The sequence below is a fragment of the Cyprinus carpio genome, chromosome B10 (assembly GCF_018340385.1).
Source record: "Cyprinus carpio isolate SPL01 chromosome B10, ASM1834038v1, whole genome shotgun sequence".
Classification (NCBI taxonomy): domain Eukaryota; kingdom Metazoa; phylum Chordata; class Actinopteri; order Cypriniformes; family Cyprinidae; genus Cyprinus; species Cyprinus carpio.
Window position 1 is genome coordinate 22,096,415 of NC_056606.1, and position 16,670 is coordinate 22,113,084.

Below are 16,670 nucleotides of genomic sequence, written 5' to 3' on the forward strand. Positions count from 1 at the left end.
AAATAAAAAGCGTGGATGATCTGAAAACACCAGCAAACAAATAAGTTAGAGTTTAGCAATCTCTACTGAGATATTCAGCTCAAATAAAATGTAGTACAGCCAGTCTGTTTTCTTTCTCATGGCTTCTCGTTCTCGTTCGAGTTGATATTCTTTTAATTTGTGCTTATGTGAAAGTGCAATAATTCTAATGAAAGGTAAAAATGACAACAATCATGATTATATTTTTGAGCAAAATAATCGTAATTAATCATTTAACTATTATCATGCATCCCTAGTTTGACCAATAGCATGCAGGCATTGTACAAAATCGACCAATCGCGGGGCACGAGGAGGCAGAATCTACAGAGAACAATCAAAGCAAAGCAAAGCAAATAGACATTCATATAATGTATGAGGACTGTAGAGAGCATGTTAGTACAAAAAAACAAAGTTAAAACCCAGACATTTAAGCAAATTAGAAGGGCGTATGGCCACCCTATTTTACAATCCTATGGAATCTGTGAGGCTTTTTTGGACTCACCTGTTTGCAAACCTTGGCCCATGTTTTCTTTAGCCTGTAGATGGCGCTGCGGTTCAGTGCGGATGTGATCTCTAACACGCCGTTGTAGTTGTTGAGACAGCGGCATATATCAGCCACGGCCAGCCACTTCTCAATGCATGCGGCTCTGGAGCTCACGTCTGCATGAGCCATGATCTGAGACGCTACCAGATTACTCATCTGTTCAGAAAATGATTAAGAAGTTACATTGACTCGCTCACATCACATTAGAGATTTACAGTTACAAAAGTGTATTTTTTTAAATAATAATTATTATTTTGGGAGTGAACAGATTTAAAAAGAAAAGCTAGGATTCTTGTTTAGTAGATTGATGGTGATGTCAAGATTGTATTTTTATTTGATTTAATTGTTATAATTGCTTGTTATTATATTCATAAAGTTCACTGGAATGAAAAAATGTCAATCTTTGAATGATTTAAAACTGATATTGAAATATATTTGAAAAATATCCAAAAGTAAAAACTTAAAAGCAATAAGAACTTAGCAGCTTTTTAATGTCAATGTTTTTTTGTTGTATATATTCACATGTAGATCTACCCCTGACATGTTTGGTTATATGTACTCTTGTAAATGCAATATATTTGGCTATTAATTAAAAAAAAAAATAATAATAAAATACATGCATGCATACAAACATAACATTTCCAAATCAAGGTCCAAATTGTTAACACTAGTTAATGCATTGGCAAACATCAACCAACAATGAGCAATATTTATACATTTACACTAATCATTAATCTTTAATAATGTTAGTTAATAAAAGTACAATTCTTCATTGTTTGTTCATGTTAGTTCACTTTGATTTTAAATTTTTTTTAGTAAATGTTTAAATTAACATTAACAGATGCTTTGTTCATTGCTTGTTTACTAGTGTTGTTAACTAATGCTAACAAATGAAACCTTATTATAAAGTGTTACCATTATATTAAATGTAAAATTAAAATAAAAGGGGCACCATAATAATTGTGATTGTGTTTATTGTGATTATCTAATCAAAGACTGCAGTTTAATTAAATAACTGTATAGTCAAGCATAGTGCATTTTGTTATTAGAATGATCAAATATTAATTAATTTATTTATTAATTTACTACTACTACTACTACTAATAATATGTTTATAGTTTATCATTTTTGCCCACATCATTGAAGTGCTGACTGGTCTTCATAATGTATGGAGTCCTTTCGTTTTTGTCTGTTTTCATCCAGCCTTGACCAAGAAACTCCCTGGAAAGTAAAACATCTCTATTAAACATCATGCAATGCTACTAAATAGTTAATCAGCAACCATTTAAGAATAAAGCACTCTAAAGTACAGTGATACACTCACTCATATGGAATATTCCAGAACACAATATGGTCCAGTAGAGTGATTTGTTCTGCTAGTTCCATCACTGACAGCGACTCAAAGCATTCGACTCTTGGACAGTCGGACTGGAGAACACACAGAATTACACTGAATGAATAAATGACATCTATACACACAAATCAGAGAGACTTCAGTGCTGCAGTCACACTAACCATGTGCACAATGTCCTCAATCTTCAGCTGTGAATCATCTTGCTCTTCTTGAGAAAGTGCACTGAGGAAAGATATATAAATGATTAAAAGAGTAGGTCAACTAAAAATGAACATTTCAAAATTATGTATTTTTTTACCCATTTAATGCGCATGTTACTATTTAAATCCATTTAACAAAACTGCATAGATTTCACCCCAAATCTGGGTGTAAAAACTTTTTTTTTTTTTTTTTAAGAAATTAGTATTTTTAGTCTGCAAAAGTGATAGTAAAGACATTTATAATATTCCAAGATTCCATTTCAAATAAATGCTGTTCTTCTCAACTTTCTATTCATTAAATAATCCTGAAAAAAAAAAAAAAAAAAGGAAAAGTGTGTCGTGGTTTCCACAAAAAGGTGACCCTGGACCACAAAACCAGCCATAAGGGTCTCTTTTTTTTAAAATTGAGATTTATGCATCATCTGAAAGCTGAATATCATTTGTTATGATAGGACAATATTTGGCTGAGATACAACTATTTGAAAATCTGGAATCTGAGGGTGCAAAAAAAATCTAAATATTGAGAAAAAAACCTTTAAAGTTGTTCAAATGAAGTTCTTAGCAATGCATATTACTAATCAAAAATGAAGTTTTGATATATTTACCGTAGGAAAGTTACAAAATTTCCTTATGGAACATGATTTTTAATTAATATCCTAATGATTTGTGGCATAAAAGAAAAATCAATAATTTGTACCCATACAGTGTATTTTTTGCTATTGCTACAAATATACAAATGCTAGTCATGACTAGTTTTGTGGTCCAGGGTAACAAATAGTAAATGTTTCAGCATTGATAATAATCAAATGAGCATATTAGAATGATTTCTGAAGGATCATTCATGTGACATTTGAAGTAATGATGCTGAAAATTCACCTTTGCATCACAGGAATAAATTACATTTTTAAATATATTCACATAGAAAACAGTTTATTTTAAATTGTAATAATATTTCACAATGTTACAGTTTTTATCGCATTTTTGAACAAATAAATTCAACCTTACCGACCTTAAACGTTTGAATGCTAGTGTAGATGAAAAAAAACTGACATCATTATCAAACTAATTCTCTCAGATTTGTAAAGATTTCTCACTCGTGCAGCTGAAGCACACAAATGCAGTCTGACTGACAGATAACGTGTTCTCCAGTGGAGTGGGCGTCACCTCAGTATGTTAGCTGCGGCCTTCCTCTCCTGCGGCAGAAGATCTGGATCTCGCAGCACCTCCTCCAGCAGAGCGATCACAGCCGTCAACAGCTCTGCGTTCATCTCAAAGTCCTGCACAGACAAAAACAAACACAGTGCTTCAGGGAGGATGAATTCATGCACTCCACCAACGTAAACAGGACCAACCCAACCATTACTGCTGAAGAAAGGACATGAACATCAGGCAATCTTTTTTTGTCCTCTGAGCAAGTAAACCCAGATTCATGGATTTGTACAAATTTGACTCAGAAATGGTGTTTGTGTGCATACACAGGTTTAATTTAATGTAACTGTTGTTCAAAAGTTTGGGGTCATTAAGATTTATTTTTGAAAGAAATCACTAAGACTGCATTTGTTTGACCAAAAATACAGTAAACACAGTAATCTTGTGAAATATTAGAATTTAAAATGACTGTGTGAATGACTTCACTTGGGTTTATTTATTTATTTGTTTTGGGTTAATTTGACTTGTGTAAATATTAAACATTGTATATATAGACGTTTGTTTTTTCATCCACAGGCAAACCACAGTTTTTCAGGTCAATTTTACTTTGCTTTGATGACACGTCTTATGGATGCTTGTTTCCACTGTGGAATAAAAAAAAATTGAAAAACTTTTTAGCTCACAATTCTGACATTTTCTCCTGCAATTGTGAGTTTATATATCACAAGTCTCACAATTGTTTTTTAAATCTCATAATTCTTTTCTCTCAATTATGTGTTTTTCTCTCACAATTTTGACTTTTCCTTATATCTTAGAATACTTTTAATTCTTAATTAAATAAGTCATAATTGTGAGATAAAATTAACTTTTAAAACTTTTTTTAATTCTGTGGCTGACAAGCTTTCATATGTCAGTCTTCAGAATAGAGGAAAGAAAACATCCAATATACACATTTAAGTGTTTATTTTATTACACTTTATCTATTTGTGTATGTATATATTTTATAACGCATACGGTTTTATTCATAACTATGTTCTGAAAGCTTTTACAGAGGAGTTTGTTCAAACATGATTTGCCTGATACATCATCAAAATTTTATTTCCAAAATATGGTGAAAATTTATTTTTTCTGTCTGATGCCAGTACTTTCTGATTTATGGTGAGATAACTATCTTTTTAAATATTATAAAATTTTTAAAAATAGAAATCCAAAATCCCCTCGGCTAAAACGTTTCTTATGTCAACAAAATGAAACAAGAAATTTGAACCTGGCTTTATCCAATGTTCAGATTCATGTTCTGGAAATATAATTTAGTGCTTGTTTAATTAGATAATGCATCATTTGCAACGTTGCAGCAACATCAAAACTTCTAATACAAAACAACTGATGAAAAAGTATGGTGATATCTATGAGTTAAGATTTTACCCTGTTCACCTGTAGTGTCTTACATCCTCCTTGCAAGATGTGTCTCCATTATGACTGATAAATCACTCAAGGGCAGGACATCAGGAACAAAAGAACAGGCTGAAAATTATGCAAAGTCAACAAACCTGCGAGTGTTTGGAAACCCAGTGACGCAGGACGTTAAGCACCCTGTTGGTGGCGGCCCTGCGGACGAGGAACTCCTTGTCATAGGATTTCTCAGGGTTGATAAATCCTGAATGAGAGACAGTAGGAGATTTCTGTTAGATGAGGATGAGAAAGCCTCACCAGAGCCGTGTCATGACTCAACAAAGACCCGATGGGAGATGTGTTTCAGTGGCGAGGGCAGCTGTCCGACCCCATCAGTGTCTCTAACCTTGCGGGCTGCTGTGTCCAGCTGCGGCGGTGGCGATAGCGAAGGCGGACGTGGGGGACACGGCACAGCGGGAGCCATCGGGAGACTGACCTATGAGGACACGAGTAGAGAAAACAATTGAAATACGAGTTTAATCCAGCTAACAGGGAACGCTCTCATAACTTTTGGCTAACATTCTGGCAATGTTCTCTTTAAAAGGTACGAACAAACATTCTTTCAGTAATGTTAATAGAATGTTTGTTCAAATGTTCTCAAAACTTTAGCACAAAAATATTCTTTATACAGTACATCCTTCATTGAAGGTGTTTCTTCTAAACATTTTAGTTGGAAGTTTGTCAAACGTTTTTTTTAAATGTTACATTTCGGAATGTTCAGGGAACATTCAAAAGTAATATTTGCAAAATTATAAAATGGAATTTTCCTTTAACAAGAAAAAAATGGGTTTATAAAAAAAAACTGTACATTATGAATGTTCGGAGAACTTATTGGGAACATCTGTCTATCATTTTTAGAACATATTTTTGTTAGCTGGGAATGTATTATTTAATCCTTTTTCCCAATCAATGCAGAGTATTTATTTTTAATAAAATAATCCAACTTCATGAGGTGCATTTTGGGATGCTTTTTAAACAGTACTGAAGAAGTTAATTTGCCGGACTTTAATGCATTTAAAAATAAAAAAAGAATGAAATCAAAATTTAATTAAAAAAGAAAAAATATATTTTTTGTCATGATAAAATTAAATATATTCCAGTCAAGCGTGTCCAAACATTTGACTGGTAAAGGTAAAGTATAAAAAACCCTATTTTAATTTGGTTTTAAAAATTATGAACTTGGTTTAGGAAACATTGACTAACTTCAGCGTTATGTTTTTTGTTTAAGAAGTGTACAATATGTATATTTCATAACCTAATGCTTACAGTGCGCTAAAACTATCAATGAAAATATAAGAGTGAGAGAGCAGTACCTGTAGGTGGTCGGTAGCGGAGGTGTCGCGGGGTGGACGGTGAACGGCATGGGGACATGTCTCCTGAATCACTGGACGTGGGTGTCTCGGGAATAAACTTATCCAAGGATACTGACTCCAGTACAGCTGTCATGAACATCATACAACATCAGTCATGCCATAAAGTCAGCCATAAAGTCTGCTTTTTCAAACACTTGGGGAAAAATGGAGTGGATGGAATGGTTTGATGTGGAAGAAATGACGGACCCATACATAGCCCTAACCTCAACCCCAATAAACACCTTTGGGATGAACTGGAATGGAGATTGTGAACCAGGCCTTCTTGTCCAACATCATTGCCTGACCTCACGAATAGGGCTGCACGATATTGGAAAAAAATGACATTGCGATATTTTATTTTTCTGCGCTATATATATTGCGATATGAACTCTAATCTAATTTTTTCTTACAAACAAAAATGGGGTGAGCACACTTACATTCTCATTTTAAATGATTTAAACATCAGAGTATTATTTAAATTAGAGTAAATTATTTGTTTGTAACTTCAGGATATGGTTTGAATTGTTAACATATTAACTAACATGCACTTACCACGAGCAATACTTTTGTTACTATATTTATTAATCTTTGTTTATCTTAGTTTATCTAAAACACAGCTGTTCATTGTTTGGTAATGTTACTACTTCACAGTGCATTAACTATGTTAACAAATACTGTACAACTTTTGATTACAACAATGAAGGCTATAGCCTAAATGTTGAAATTAACAATGTTGTAGAAGTGCAGTTTAGTAATAGTAAATGTTAAATAATGTAGTTAAATAGTTTAATAAATAGAACATTATTGTAAAGTGTTACAGATTTTTTTTATACACGAATTCAGACGTCTCGTGAGTTCAGTGTTGGACAGGTCAGTTGTTTAAACCATTCATTAAACTGAATCGGTTCAAAGGAATCATTAGTTCGCGAATCAGACGTGTACGGCACGCGTTGTGTAATTATCTCGACAGTTTAGGATATCGCACAAGATTTGACAACACAGAAAACATTTCATCACTGGAAAGGTTTTTTTTTCTTTTTTTGTTCGACACCATCGTGTCAGTAGATTTTGATTAATATGCGCGAGGGAGAGAGAGCAAGACAGCGCTCGTGTTGTTTGAAGACGGTGAAGGTGAGCACGCGCGCGCACGGCCGGGGCTCTCTCGCTCTCTCTCTCTCTCGCTCTCTCTCTCTCTCTGCTCGTTCTTATATGCTCCCTGTTAAACTGACAGGACTTAAAAACACATGCAAATGATGAACTTTCACTCTATGATGGTTAAGCTGTGCAATTAATCCGCGAATCACATTCGTCAAGGGCTGGGGAGCAGCTGGCCCGTACGGTTAATGAATAACGGATCAACTACGACAGCCTACATCCTGCGATGTGACTATCGTGGATTCGTACATCGCGATATCAATGCTTAAACGACACATCGTGCAGCCCTACTCACGAATGCTTTTGTGATGTGGCTTGTACACAAAATGCTGTTGTGTTTATTCCTCATATATTTCCTCCCAGTAATAAGAATCAAACCTGCGACCTTTGGGTTACAAACCAGACCCTCTAACTATTAGGCAACAACTGACCCAATAGTGGGATTCAAACTCAGGTCTCCAAGATTAAAACACAATGCTTTATTTACTGAGCTACTGAGTCCATGGATGAATGGGCAAAAAATCCCACAGAAACACTCCAAAATGTTACGGAAAGCCTTTCCAGAACAGCTGAAGAAAGGAGACCAACTCCATATTAATATTTATGTATTTAGAACGCAATGTCATTAAATCCCTGTGGGTGTAATGGTCAGGTGTCCCAATGCTTTTGTGCACATAGAGCATCTATCTAACTTTCTGTCAGTCTATCTATTCATACATCTTATTTTCTATCCAGTATGAAGTGAATTTGCCTTCTGACTCTCACCTCGTCGAATACTCCGTCGCAGCTTCCCACAGAAGGCATCTATACGCGGCAGCTCCCCGCTCTCCTCTGGGGTGGAGGGGCTGAGCTCAGGGGAGCTGGGGCCCCGGCTGAGGTCCAGAGGGGCCCTGGTGCAGGTGGGTGGAGGGGAGGCGATGCCAGGGGTGTAGGGAGACGTCGGGCTGCTGGCCGCAGAAGAAGTGGCCGTCGACAGGTCCAGAGCTCCACCCTTACAACTCAAAAGAGAGCTGAGGGACAGCTTCCGCGAGTGGATGGGGGAAGAGGTGCGCGAGGGGATGGAGACGGGCGGAGGAGAGGAGAACTTGCGAGACAGACGGGGGGATTTGTTGTTCAGGTGCTCTCCGCTCCAGGGGCCTTGGTTGGTGGCGAAGAAAAGCTCGAGGGACCTAAACCATCAGCATAAGATGGAAACAAGTGAATAAATGCACTGCAAATATCTATCTATCCACCCACCATCCATCCATTTATCCATCTATCTATCGTTCTGTCTGTCTGTATATCTATCCATCCATCCATCCACCCATCAACCCACCCTTCATCCATCTATCCACCCACCAACCCACCCTTCATCCATCCATCCACCCACCAACCCACCCTTCATCCATCCATCCACCAACCCACCCTTCATCCATCCATCCATCAACCCACCAACCCACCCTTCATCCATCCATCCATCCATCCACCAACCCACCCTTCATCCGTCCATCCATCCACCAACCCACCCTTCATCCGTCCATCCATCCACCAACCCACCCTTCATCCGTCCATCCATCCACCAACCCACCCTCCATCCATCTATCCACCCACCAACCCACCCTTCATCCATCCACCCACCCACCAACCCACCCTTCCATCCACCAACCACACCCTCCATCCATCTATCCACCCACCAACCCACCCTTCATCCATCCATCCATCCACCAACCCACCCTTCATCCATCCATCCACCAACCCACCCTTCATCCATCCATCCACCAACCCACCCTTCATCCATCCATCCATCCACCAACCCACCCTTCATCCATCCATCCATCCATCCACCAACCCACCCTCCATCCATCCATCTATCCACCCACCAACCCACCCTTCATCCATCCACCCACCCACCAACCCCACCCTCCATCCATCCATCCACCCACCAACCCACCCTTCAAACATCCGTCCATCCATCCACCAACCCACCCTTCATCCATCCACCCACCCACCAACCCACCCTTCATCCATCCACCCACCCACCAACCCACCCTTCATCCATCCATCCAACCACCAACCCACCCTTCATCCATCCATCCATCCACCCACCAACCCACCCTTCATCCATCCATCCATCCACCCACCAACCCACCCTTCATCCATCCATCCATCCATCCACCAACCCACCCTTCTATCCATCCATCCATCCATCCACCAACCCACCCTTCATCCATCTATCCATCCATCCACCAACCCACCCTCCAGCCATCCATCCATCCATCCATCCATCCACCAACCCACCCTCCATCCATCCATCCTCTCGCGGCTGTAGACGGTAATGTTTTCTCTTGGTTCTTGGTTCTAAATAAATGCGACATAGTCCAATGCGACTTATATGTGTTTTTTTCCTCGTCATGACGTATTTTTGGACTGATGCGACTTATACTCAGGTGCGACTTATAGTCCGAAAAATACGGTACATATATAAGTCTTAAAGGTACAGTAGCAAATACAATTTGTATAGCTCCACGGATCATAAAGACGTTGAGAAATGATCATGAAAAACTAAATTATGACAACAAACCTGATTAACTGATAAAATAAAATGGACATGAGAGAAAATAAAGTCCACAAACATGTTAAACAAAAAGAGACAGAGGGAGAGATGAGCGATTAGTTACTTGGACTGGTCCAGCGCAAGCCTTGTGATCTTCAGGCTGTAGTCTGGACAGATGGAGGCGATGGACAAACGGTCGGACGAATGATACTGAGCCCTGCGGGTGACAGTGAGGGAGGAACAGGAGGATTGTGGGAAGCAGAGGATCGAGGGAACAGAGTGAGTTCTGTGGTCTGTATTCTAAAGACACAGATGACGCCAAACCTTAACATTTGTATGCATCTTTTAGTGTACTGTAAAAGTAATGCTGGTTTTGTTTATTGTACTGATCAATAAAAATCCATAAATAAAGAAAATCATTTTATCTGCATTTTACCTAATAATGTTTACATTTTAAACCTTTCTTGCACACATACTGGAGGATTGCATTTGCTTTTTTCATTTTTGACTCCTTCAATTTGCATGTTTGAATTTGCTAATTTGTTTTTAGTAAAATGCAGAAAATCTCATTTGTATTTGCACTGATTAATTAATGAAATCATTAAAAGATAAACTGAATAGTTTGTGATCAGTAAGACTTTGTTTTCCAAGATTCTTAAAAGAAAATGACTACAAGACATATTATGAAATATTCTTGCAATTTAAAATGACAGTTTTTTATTGTAATATACATTTTGATTCCCATTATTTTCTGTCATGTTTTTCAATAGAATTTTAATTTTTTTCAGCAGCCATTTCTCCAATTTGAAATAAAAATATAATTATTTGATAATCATAATTACTATTATTAGAAAACATTGTAAATACCTGCCATTTTTTGATAAGTTTAATGCACCTTTGCTGAGTAAAAGTATCAATTTCTTTAAAAAAAATTTTTTTTTAAAAACCTTTCAATGGCAATGTACATAATCAAAATGAACTTCAGAATAACTCTCTCCCCACCACTGATGAGTTATCTCGTCATTGATGAGTTTTTACAGCTTTTTGTGTTTTCACTGTTATACACCCGGGGGCGCTATTACACATCCTGTGAACGAGTACAAAACCTCCCGAACAAAAACACACATGAACAGGAAGGAGAAATGAGCGATCTCTTATGTAAACAGATGCATATGATAAATAATGTGATCATAAGCAATAGACAGCATATAAATGAAAACTGCATAATGTTAAAGAGTAACATGATGATCCAGGAAGTGATATATGGCTGTGCAAGCTTTGGAGGTGTTGATGGAAGCGATTTACTGGATTTATGCTTTGATAATCATACTGAATATTATTCATATGTAGTTATTGATAAAAATTTTATTTTCTCACCTTTTTGCTCAAAATTATAAATTTTTATGAAACCTACCTATATTTAAGTGTTGATAAAAAAGAATGCTTTAAGCTAAAATAAAAAGGATTTTCTTGTTTAAAAGAAGAGGCTTTGATCTCTATTTTGGTGCATTGCATATTCAAATATTCATACAGCAAAATATACTGTAGGCCATTAAATTTTAGTGATAATCATCAAAATCGCTAGCGGTGGCTGGTGGTCTTTTTTGGCAAATTTTTTGGAGGGTGATGGGTTGGGGGTATTTAAGTGTTTAAAATTATTAATGGTGTTGAGTGGAGAATGAAGAGCTTGTTTTAAATGTGTGACAGTCAAAACAATGATCAAATCAATCATTTTTGCACTTCCTTTGCACTGGAGGAAAAAAAAATCAAAAAAATTGGTAGAGTGACAGATACTCTAACCTTTGCACTGGAGAAAGAGCTAGAGCGACAGAAGCTAGTGACTCTAACCTGACAGGTATAGACGTGAAGGGTTTCTTGTAGATATCAGCCAGTTTGTCCATCACGACAGCAGCGGTGGTGAAGATGCGGTAGGTGTGGAGGAAGGTGTTGAGGAAGTCGATGGACAGGAAGCGCAGGTCGGTCAGTCGTTCCAGGAGTCTCTCCACGCTGGCGTAACGGATCTGTGGCACCTTGCAGGAGTTCAGCGTCTTACTGAAGCAGATGTCCACATCGTCTTTGTGCAGTCGGGTGTCAGACCTGCAGACACGAACGAGCAAATTAACTATTTACAGTGAACTCATCGGGATTAAGTCTGTGTTTTGAGTCTGTAAAGTAAAATTAAAACTAAAACTATTAACTAATTAATTAAATGTTAATTGGAATTATGCTGAAATGAAATAAAATCTAAATATTAGATAAGAGTCTTAAAGTTAAATGGAATTTAGAAATAATATCTTGGCAGCTAAATGAAAAAAAGTTTTATTAAAAAACACTTTAAATACATAGATTTCTATTTTAAACCAAATAAAATATTCATATTTTATAATAAATATTTGTTTTGATATTTGTCATTTTTAAATAAATAAACAATTGATTTAAAATAAATATGTATTTACTGTATTTAAATAAAAATGTTAAAAATGTCTATTTTAAATAATTAAAACAAAAAATACATTTTATGTTTTTTTATTACGTGTGTGTGTTTCTAAATGTAAATAAATATTAATTTAAAATAAAGCATATTTATGTTAAATGCATACATTATTATTGTAAAATAAACAAAATATTTATGCTTTTATAACAAATATATGTATGTATTTCTATTTGCATAATAAATGAATCTGAATTTAAATAAAAAAAATACAATTAGAAATGGAATAAAGCTGAAGCACTACAATTACTTAAAATAAAATAAAAATAAATAAAAAAACTGGAGTGCTTGTGTTTTACTTGATCATGTGAGGCACGCTGACTTTGGAGTTGTCCTCAAACACGCTGGTCATCAAGCCATTGCAGCGAATGTTGTCAATGCACTAAATGGCATAAAAATAGAGAAAAGAAAACCAGAATGCAGCGACTTCACTCTCACATTCTAGCAACAGTAACAGGAGTCTAAATAAACAAACATGGGGTGCACAATCATTATCAGCTAATATTAGCATTGTAAATGATCAGAATTTGTCTGATTAGGCTGATACTGCTAGCATATAATATAAGGGCTTATTTCTCCTACTCAAATTGTTTTTATAAGATGACAGTTCATCTGAAGCACATAAAATTATAGATATTTAAATAAACAAAAAGACCAAAACAGATACCAATATTAAGCCAAAATTTGCATACCAGTTCATCCCTAGGGCAAAGTCTATACTAGACAGTTCATACTAAAAATATTATGCAAAAACCTTACCGTAAAAGTCAGAGAAACTATTTATGTCTATGCAAATATAATGGAAACTTCCCACTCTTGTGCATTTCATGCATCTTGCTTTCTAGCTACAACACATGAACTTCTGTTCTTCGGGTTTGATTGAATCTCTACATTTCTGAGCTTGAATAAACTTTAATTCTTGTGCATGCATTTTTGTTTCATATGAGCTGTGATATTCATAGAAAAAGATTTGTTCTACAGATACAAAAGGTGTGAATAAGCGTGTTGCATGTATTGTGCAGATTGTACCTGGCTCACGTCGCTGGTCCAGGATGCTTTCTCCTGTCGAGACGGAGCGAGCAGAATGACTGCAAACGATGGACCATCAGCAGGTTCAACCACTATTTTAAACTCCAGATGATTGAGTCCCTGACCAGCAGCATTATCTGAGGAGATTGGAAATCAAAACTCACTCTATTTACTTCATTAATAGTTAGCTTTGTGTTGGTATTACTAGGTTTAATGGTAGCAATAAAGTAGTACAGACGGTTGGTTTGGCGTCAGACTTACAGTCTTCATCATTGGCATCCAGCTCCTCGATAAGCGTGCACTCTATCAGAGACAACCTGCCTCCCTGCTGTGGTTTTTGAAGAAAGGTACTTTTATTATAGTTATTTTATGCTTTTGCATGAAACAGTTAAAGTAAAAATTCACCCAGATGTCTGAACTGCTCTTTTCAACAAAGGTGAACAGTGACCAATACTGTACATAAAACAAAGTGGGGTGGGAACAACATGACGGTCGGTGATTAATTGATGAGAATATTTTAGGGTGAACGAAATTTATATTTGTAATTTTTGAGGCGGTGTTATTCTCAGGGTGACTCAATGCACTTTGAAAAGGTGCGTATTTTTATTTTTGATTAATTTACAATAAAGAAATAATATTAATTTAAAATAATAGTTATTAAAAAAATAATTAAAATAACAAAATTTTGATAATATATATTAACATTCTACATATATATATATATATATATATATTATATATATATATATATATATATATTATATATATATATTATTACATATATGATATATATATATATATATATATATATATATATATATATATATATATATATATATATATACACACATTTAAAATAAGAATATAATAATTCAGAAAATAAAATGTTTAAATAAATCATGCATATTTAATACACTTATTATTATAAAGTACATTTTAAACAAATATAATTATTATTTTAATTTTAAATAAAGAAATAATAATTATATTTAATATTAAAAAAAGATATTTGCTTTCAAATTTATATTACATTTTATTTTTAAATAAATAAGATAGTTTAAATAATAGTTAATTATTTTAAATTTTATACATAAAATAAAATGATTTAAATAAAATGATTTAAATAATAGTTAAATATTTTACATTTTATACATTTAAAATTATATATATATATATATATATATATATATATATATATATATATATACACATACACATACAGTGTGCATGTATATATATATATATATAATATATATATATATATATATATATATAATCTATATGAAGGGTTTGGTTCCAAACGCGATAAACGCCAATTTTGAAAAAACGATCGAGTTACCGCCAAAACAAGCTCCCCATTGACTCTCTATTCAAAGTTCGATAATCAGTTTTTAACAAAACGCGATATACCGCCGTGTTTCGCTGCCATGTTTCTTCCCTTTTTTCTCAAACAGAGACAAATAACGCCATTCCTGTTTTTCCGCAAAAACCCTACAGTTCCATTCGACCAATCACCGCGCACCATTCCATGACGCAAACTGTCATGGCGGCACCCTGTCAGTAGACGCCGGTAAACACTCGCCTCAGACTTTTAAGTTTTTATATAGGCTACTAAAATGAATAACTTTGATGGGTATTGAGGAGCCAGTGGTCGTGTCGTCTGTGGGGAAAGAAGTGGAAGCCGTCAAAAGACAACCACGAAAGGGAAGTCAGAAAGAGAGGCAAGAAACTCAGGCGGGTGGCAAAATACCCGGCGGTTTTGCTTGTTCTCACACGTGAATCAAAAACTTTTGTCATGCCGACAAACTGACAGCTGACGATCTTGTAAAAAACTTCGACACTCTCTACTGTTATTTATTGTTATGTCTTTGCAATTTCATACAGAAAAGTGAGTTTTTTGTTGATGAAATGGATTTGTAGCAATTTTGGGGAAAAAAATGAACAAAAATGGATATATTGCATTTTGGGAGAAAAAAAAATTTCTTTGTTTAATAAATGTTTTAAAATCAAAATATGGATTTGATTTTTTTATGTTATTACAAACTCATAATGATATATTACAGTTTGAAACAGGAAAATAACAGTTTTCATACAAACAGTCGTTTTGGGAAAGAAAAATGCCTTTTTTCTCAATTTAACAATTTTGGATTTATAGCGTTTGGAACCAAACTCTTCATATATATATATAATATATATATATATATTATTATTATTATTTTTAATTACTCGTGTCGTTCCAAACCCGTAAGATCTTCGTTCATCTTCAGAATAGAAATTTAGTCAGAGATCTCTCAGATTCCATCAAAAATATCCTAATTTGTGTTGCAAGGATGAAGGAAGGTCTTTCGGGTTTGGAACGACATGAGGGTGAGTAATTAATCAAAGGATTTTCATTTTTGGGTGAACTATCCCTTTAAGAAGCTAGAAGTATCACTTTGATTCTTTGTATTGCTGAGCTGTTATTATCTTCAGATGGACTCGACTCACTTTGAGCAGGTGCAGTTTGCCGCCGGAGGTGCGTGTGCAGATGAGGAAGTGTTTGGTGAACAGGAAACACAGGCGTTCGGCTTCTTTCCTGAGCGACAGCGAGCCCAGACGCACCTTACTCAGTTTACCCTTCTCCACGGAGGGCAGCTGAATCAGAGAGCCTACAGCAAACACACACACACACACACACACACATCAACTCATTATCCAGAGGAAGGAGAACATTAAAGACAGTGTTTCAGGGAGAGAGGGCAGCGCTGTCTCATCCAGAGACACTTTTCTATGAGACAAGATGCATTAAAATGGCACATTAGATTTCATTAGAGCACATTTCACACCTTGCTGTCAGTGTGGAGCAGAGCTGAATGAGATCAGTGTTTGGGTGGAGCAGAAACAGTCACACACTCGTAATCATACTAAACTACTGACTGACTCCAGTTAAGCCGGTCAACTTTTGTTTTAAATAAAGAAACAATAATAATATACAACAAACAAATAATACATATGTGACCCTGGACCACAAAACCAGTTATAAGGGTCAGGATTTATACATCATCTGAAAGCTAAATAAATGATTTTTCCAATCACCTTTGAAGTCCAAATGAAGTTCTTAGCAATGCATATTACTAATCAAAAATTAAGTTTTGATATATTTACAGTAGGAAATTTACAAAATATCTTCATGGAACATGATCTTTACTTAATATCCTAATGATTTTTGCCATAAAAGAAAAATCCATAATTTTGACCCATACAATGTATTTTGGCTATGGCTACAAATATACCCTAGCGACTTAAGACATATGTGGTTACAATGTATTTGCTTTTAAAAAAAAAAACAAAATATGTTGTCACATATGTGTTTAAAAAAAAAAAAAAAAAGATTATTTTTACACAAATAAAATA

At 35.3% G+C, this 16,670-nt stretch overlaps 1 protein-coding gene across 1 annotated transcript in view; it reads right to left on the reverse strand.

The window, feature by feature from the left end:
- Positions 1–16,670, reverse strand: part of LOC109097889 (ras-specific guanine nucleotide-releasing factor 2-like) — a 34,162-nt gene that overhangs the window by 4,392 nt on the left and 13,100 nt on the right. Inside the window, 15 exon segments of the mRNA XM_042732042.1 lie at positions 521–718; positions 1,699–1,783; positions 1,887–1,990; positions 2,078–2,138; positions 3,281–3,393; positions 4,816–4,922; positions 5,064–5,153; positions 6,031–6,156; positions 7,990–8,393; positions 9,882–9,974; positions 11,606–11,854; positions 12,548–12,630; positions 13,278–13,414; positions 13,539–13,605; positions 15,765–15,925. Coding sequence (XP_042587976.1) covers positions 521–718; positions 1,699–1,783; positions 1,887–1,990; positions 2,078–2,138; positions 3,281–3,393; positions 4,816–4,922; positions 5,064–5,153; positions 6,031–6,156; positions 7,990–8,393; positions 9,882–9,974; positions 11,606–11,854; positions 12,548–12,630; positions 13,278–13,414; positions 13,539–13,605; positions 15,765–15,925 — 2,078 coding nt within the window.